We start from the raw sequence: 6,925 nt of genomic DNA on the forward strand, positions 1-6,925 counted from the left end.
TACCTCCGTGAGTTGACTTAAGAATTTCTGGTCCAGCTCTTCCCCTTGGTTGGGTGGTCTGTAGTAGACCCCCACCATTAAGTCTCTTTCCCCTTGACTGCCTTGTATTCTAACCCAGAGCACTTCCATGTGCCCCTCTGACTGTGCTACCTGATTAGGATGTGCTCTGACTGATACATGAGCCCAGATTCTGGAGTTTAGCGTGGCATGCCACATCAAGCCCTTCATTTTTACCCCCTGGAGCTATGTGGTATCAATCAGTGGTATCAATTTCGTTTGAAACAGGGAAAACTCAGCAATTAAATAGCTTAGGTGCAGTGGCAGTGGAGAGTCAAAGGAGGAAAGTTAAAATATAACTTAACGAAGTGGAAGCCAGATTGGATTTTTTCTTCTTTTTTTATTTCTGAAAAGTTAAGGTAGTTTCCTACAGGTTATTATTTATATCATTATCATAGGTTGCTGAAATCTGAATCATTATTTAGTTAGATATTCACAGATAGTAATTTCTTGCGATAAAGGTAATTTTCTTGACATGGTCTCCTACGCACTCAGATTTGAAGAGTAGCTTAAAATGTGATTTGCTAAACAACTAAATATAAATATTACACTAAGAGCCTATTTAAGTTACGAGACCACATTTGGCACCCGGTCAACAGCGGTCATCTTTTATATCAACTTCTATGTCAAGCTTGCTAACCAAATGAAGGTTTTACTAATTGCCAGATATGCAAGCAGAAAACTCATATAAGAAATGGCAGGTTGAGCCTGAGTGCTGCAATTGTCTTCAGACAAGGGAAAATAAAACGAAGAGCTCAGGAAACACTTTCAAACTGGTGTAAAGAAACAGATTAAAAGGATGTTTATGGCTTATTAGGATTTGTGTGCATGTATAACTCGTGCATACAGTTTTTTACAGGCTGCAAACAGCTGTGCTGGCCTGCACAGCCCCAGCATCAGCTCCATGCTGGTGTCAACTGTACATGTACCTCAGAGCAGACAGCAGGAGATCTGTGCTGCCTCAGGCCCTATCCCTGCTCCGAGGTGCATGTGCATTCACTGGTATGGAGCTGATGCCAGAGCCGGGAGCAGCTGTTTGCAGCCTCCAGGCTGCAGCCGGCCCAGGGTCTGGTAGCTGCTGCCAACCACAGAGCCCTGGCTACTTGCAGCAGGGCTTGCAGTTGAGTCCACCTGACTCCCACCTGCTCCAATCCCAGCCCTGGCCCAGCCCCCCACCAGGATGAGGCTGGCTGCCCCTTGCCAGGAGAACTGCATGTTTTGTGGGCTTAGCTGTGTGGGGTAAGTGGGTGGTTGGGCTGATGGGCAGGCTCCAGGCCAGGGCCTCAGCCCACTGCGCTGCAGCCTGGGGGCTGGCTCCCTGGGGAAGCACAGGGGCTCTGGCGGGACCAGGATATTGTTGGGTCGGACTTTGTCCAGTGGCCCAGGAGCCTGGCTCCATGTACCTGCGCATCTGGTTCTGTGTGTTTGTCTGCCTCTGTCTGGTTCTGTTTGTCTGTGCACGCACACATATGTCTGGTTCCGGATGTTTGTGGGCACGTCTCTGTTCTGGGTGTGTTCCGGTTCTCTGTGTTTGTGCACATGGTTCTCTGTGCGCATATGCATGTGTCTGGTTCTCTCTCTGGTCTCCTTTTTCTTTCTTTCTCTCTCTTTCTCTCTCTCTCCCCTTTCTCTTATTTGTCTCTTTTTTCTCTCTCTGTCATTGCAACATGCTCAACAGAAATGAATATACAACAACAAAAGCAACATTTATGATTATGAAAAACACTAATATGCAGTGCGTCCTGCCATGTATCAGCCCCGCTCCCACACCCCAATTTTGTTTTTCTGGCATGCCGGCACTCCAACACCTTCCAAGGTAGACATTGTGGTTTTTTTCAGCACTCCAGCTAAAAAATGCTGCTTACCCCAGTCCTACATGACTAATTTTACCTTGATCCTCATGATCTGACAAGAAATAAAGACAGTACCATGAAATATTGTGATGTAAATACTTTTTAGAAACCACAGGGAATGCCAGGTCTAAACTACTGAAACAAGGCAAGACACAGCTGTCAGAATGGCATGGTTAATTTTGTCTCTGATATTGTGCTCTTTATGCATGCATGGATTGTAATATAAGGAGAGCAGAACATTGCCAATAAGAAACGCCATATTCCCAGGAAAAGAAGGTTTTGTGTGTGTGTGTGTTTGTCCATAGATACTAGAATCTCTTAAATTGTGTTCAGTTATGTAGTTGAGTGCTTATTATAGCTTATGGCACTTACAGCACCCACTGAACTGAAACAGAAACAAATATTTCAATGTGTTGTTAAACACATGTAGATAGTATAACATGATTCCAGAAAGATTAAAAAGGAAGAGGATAAAAACACAGAATTACAGTCTGTTGCCTAAAAATGGAGAGCAAAAGGGTACTAAGAACGCTAAAAGAAGCCTTTTCCTGACACAGTCATTTGTCTAAAGAATTCAGTTATTCAGAAATTATTACTTACTGGAAGTGTCGCAGCAGTTGTTGGCCATTCTTTCTTAAAACTACAGTGCTGAGTAGGTTCTTCAAATTGAAAAGCATCTTCCTTTTGAATTAAAGTTTTTTTAGTCCTGGAAATATGATTAGCTAACCTGAAATTCTATGAAGTAGAGAATGCCCTGTGCTTCACTGAGCAAGCAAAGGTACTATCATCATGAGGCAATGTTACCTTTGATTATCTTGACTGGGACTCAGGCTGCTGAGGGGTGAGAGTGCATCTGCTCTTATTCAAATTCTTCAGATAAATGTTTCTCATGAGGCCAGTTTGTGCAACTCACAATATGTGCTTTTGAATGAAAGGAACATTATGGTTGTGTCACTGTTCTTTCTTAACAATTTAATATTGTTAGATATTTGTACCTAAGAGTAAAATCATGGAAAAACCTAAGAGCAGAATAGGGAGCAACTACACTAAGAAATTTAAATTTGCCTTTTAAGAGAAAATTTTCAAAATGCATTATGTTAGCTCAATATCCAAAATTCCCAATGCATGTAAAGAGCTAATTGTGGTCTACTTTGGAAACATACCCATTCATTTTAAGCTGTTTACAATCCATTTGTTACTGATAACTAGTGATATGGGAAGTTTACCCCTATGTTCCATTTTTATCAGGTACCCATAGAAAAATGAAGTAGACACTTCATAGGTTCTTGATAATTTAGGTTTTACCCTGAATCTATTGAAAATAACTGGAGTTTTGCCCTTGACTTTCATAGAAGCGTAACTGAACGTTCATTTCTTTTTTTTTTAAACTTGGTACCAAAATTTCTCAAATTACCCTTTGAGAAATGCATGCATGATCACGTTTTATAATCTTTTAATATACCTTTAAACTAGTCCTAAATCTTTCTAAAACTTCCTGAGTAAACATCCAGAATCATGTCTGTTGAATTAATGTCCTACATATTCATTTAGTATTCTCTAGACATGTCTACATAAGATGCTTAATGAAAAGAAGACTAATTCTACTGCGCATTAGCACAGGGGACAAAGCCCATGCTAGTGCAATAATGGACAGCAGATTTAGTCTAACGTGTAGTAGCATCACAAAAAAACCCATTCATTTGCGCTAATGTGCAGTAGCACCAATTTCGGCTCGCGAAGTTAGCACCTGTTATTACAGGAACTAAACTTAATGTACCACAATTATGGCACATTAATGAACATGTAGGCATGCCCCCTGTGGCAAAGGCAAGCAGCTATACCATACATCCTAATTAATTGGGTGATGCTTACTTAGAAGAATTCTCTGTAAAGCAACCAAATATTTTTACAAAGGCATGCTACGTATTTTTCTTATTCCCATAATACAGTGTTCCTGATAGTGGGGAAAAATGTTAACCGAAGAGGCACAAGAGTATGTGAATTGCAGTGCTGAGATTCGGGATACCTGAGATAAGTTCGCAGCTCTGGCACAGGCTTCTGGGAAAGTCATTAAGGGCATATCACATCACCTCCATGTCATACCCAGAACCAGGACTGTGAAGCATATCATATCTGTTTATTTCTGCTCAGTGTGACAAATCCTAAAACTGAAGCAGTGTAGCCCCACTTAGGGCAATCCTCAGTGGACACATCTACCCAAGACGCTAGAAGTGCAGTAGACTAATTCTACTGAGCATTAATGCATCACAGCGAAAGCTATGCTAATGTGCTAATGTGCAGTAGAATTAGTCTACTGCATATTATCATCATGTAAAAAATGTACTGGTGCTACTGCACAGTAGCACTGAGTATGGTGCATTAAGTTTAGCATCTTTTATTACAGATACTAAACTTAATGTGCCATAATTATGGCACAGTAATGCATGTGTAGATATGCCCAGTGAATTTCAATAGGCACGCTTGAGACAGAGCTTACGAGCAGTGCCAGGAGTCCACCAAAAATCAGTTACATTGCCTCATTTTCAGAAGGTGGCCTCCACAGAGCAAGAGCAGGACAGAGTGTACTTCTGTGTTGAATGAATGTGTGCAGCGCAGAGGTGATGTAGACATACCCTTTAGAACTAAATTTCCAGAATTAAAACATCAGAAGATGCTGATAGGTACTCAGGGGAACATTCAAAAGTAGGTACCTAACATCCCTTGAAATCAAATAGGAATTAGATACCTAGCCTAGTTTGGCATTTTTGAAAAGAAGGTGCCTACCTTCACTTTGGGTAGGGGTGCACAAAATCTGGCCAGCAAGCCAAATCTGGCCTGCCAAGGGATGTTGTTTGGCCCACGGCAGGTGCCTTGGTTCTACCCATGACCCCATCCCATCTTCCTGGCCGCATGCCCTGCCTGGTCTCCATGGAGATCCTGAGATGATGGGGTGGTGACAGCACAGGACCAAGGCAGGGACATGCAGGGAGTGCATCATGGCTCTGCCCTGGCCCCAGCCCCACACTGTCACCGTCCCTCTATCCTGTGGTCTCCACAGAAACAGGCCTGCAGGTAAACATACTGGGAGTTGCATCTGGGGCTCTAAGTGACAGTGTGAGGCCATGGCCGGGGGCAGAGCCATGATCCAGTGCCTGTTGCAGGGATATGTGGGCAGCAGATTGCAACTCTGCTCTGGTCCTGGCCCTGTGCTGTCACTGCCTCATGATCCTGGCCTCACCTGCCAATCCCACTCCTGAACACTGCTTCCTGCTCACCCATGGCCTCATCCCATGTAGGGTGTTTTGGTGAGTTGTTGCACCAGGGGTGGGGGAGGGTACTGACCCAGCCCATGACAGCTCAGCAAAATTCCCTATGTGAATTCCCTGTTATTTTCCCAAGGGCCAAATAATTGCCCACCCCCACTTTAGGGGGTGACTCAATATCTTTGCATTCTATCTGTTCATTTCTGTTTCTCACTTGTAAAACAGGCTTAATTGCACTTTGTTACTTGGGAGATGATATGAGGATGAATAAATATGTTAAAGACTGTGAGGTACTCAGATACTTTAGGGAGGAGAACAATATAAGATTGATAGGGAAAGAACTGAGACATGCATCAAGCCATTGCATTTGGGTTGAAATATTTTCATATCACAAAATATAATGCAATTTAGGATTGAAAGGACTTGCCCATTCTAAAGGTCACTGACCTCAACTGACAAGATCATACTTCACCACATTTTTGATTACTCACTACTACTATTTAGTATTTTTGTGCTGGTACCTCTGGGTGCTAACATGGACCAAAATCCCATTGTGTTAGGTAGGCATTTTACCAGGCTTGTCCAACATACGGCCCGCGGGCCGTCATGCGGCCTTGCCAAGGCATTTTCTGTGGCCCGCAGTACTGCGATGGGAAACGAAAGTAAACACGGTTTACTTTTGTTCCCACCCCTTGTCCCTCCCCCAGCACCTCAACAGCTTCCTAATGGCTGCTGAAGGGCTGGGGAAAGGACAAGGTTCCCACACGCACCACATCAGCTTGACGTTGCTGACGTGGTGCCTGTGGGAAAAGGAGTAGCCATGTGCCGCTCGGGACAGGATGAGCCCGGCTGGAGCAGCAGGGGCTCAGTTGCACTTTCCCCTACCTGCGCTGGTCAGTCTTGAGCAACACACGGCTCCGCTGCCACTTCTGCTGGCTGGTGCCAACCCGGGCAGGTCTGTCCATCAGGAGCAGCATGCAACTGAAGCTGGATTCCCACGTGCTGCTGGGGATGGGAGGAGCCCAGCCAGGCCGGCACCGGCCAGCAAAGCGGCGGCAGAGCCATGTGCCACTCAGGACTGACCGGCACAGGCAGGGGGAAAATGCAGCTCAGCCCCTGCCGCTCCAGCTGGGCTCATCCCGTCCGGAGTGGCACATGGCTCCGCCGACGCTTCTGCTCGCCGGTGCAGACGTGGCTGGGCTCCGCCCATCCCCAGCAGCTTGTGGGAACCCGGCTTCAGCCACGTGCTGCTCCAGATGAGACAGACCCAGCCAGGTCAGCAGTGGCCAAGAAAAGTGGCATGCAGCTGAAGCTGGCTTCCCACATGCTACTGGGGGTGGAAGGAGCCTGGTTGGGTCTGCACTGGCCAGCAGAAGCAGCAGCGGAGCCGTGTGCCACTCAGGATGGGACGGCCAGAGCAGCAGAGGCTTGAACTTCATTTTCCCTCTGCCTGCCCAGGTCAGCACCAGCAAGCAGAAGTGGCGGCTGAGCCATGTGCCACTTGGGACTGACCAGCGCAGGTAGGGGGAAAGTGCAGCTCAGCCCTTGCTGCTCCAGCTGGGCTCATCCTGAGGTTCATTTCATATTTGTAAAATGCTTAGAGAGCCCCACATAGATGCACTGCAGAGAAATGCAATATATTTGGACTTATTTGGTTGGCACCTTGGGCTGAGATTTTAAAAGCTGAGTCAAAAGGCCAACTTCCATTAAAATGAATGGGATTTAGAGGACTCCAAATCTTTTATGACAACT

General features: G+C 45.5%; 1 protein-coding gene across 1 annotated transcript in view; it reads right to left on the minus strand.

Annotated features, from left to right (window-relative positions):
* The window catches only part of OTC (ornithine carbamoyltransferase), a 54,539-nt gene extending 51,283 nt beyond the window's left edge, over nucleotides 1-3,256 (minus strand). The window contains exon 1 of the mRNA XM_019529105.1: nucleotides 2,509-3,256. Within this exon, the coding sequence (XP_019384650.1) occupies nucleotides 2,509-2,587 (79 nt within the window). The 5' untranslated portion in view covers nucleotides 2,588-3,256. The remainder of the gene's footprint in view (nucleotides 1-2,508) is intronic.
* Between the last annotated feature and the right edge of the window lie 3,669 nt (nucleotides 3,257-6,925).

The sequence above is a fragment of the Crocodylus porosus genome, unplaced genomic scaffold (assembly GCF_001723895.1).
Source record: "Crocodylus porosus isolate Cpor-Errol unplaced genomic scaffold, CroPor_comp1, whole genome shotgun sequence".
Lineage (NCBI taxonomy): Eukaryota > Metazoa > Chordata > Crocodylia > Crocodylidae > Crocodylus > Crocodylus porosus.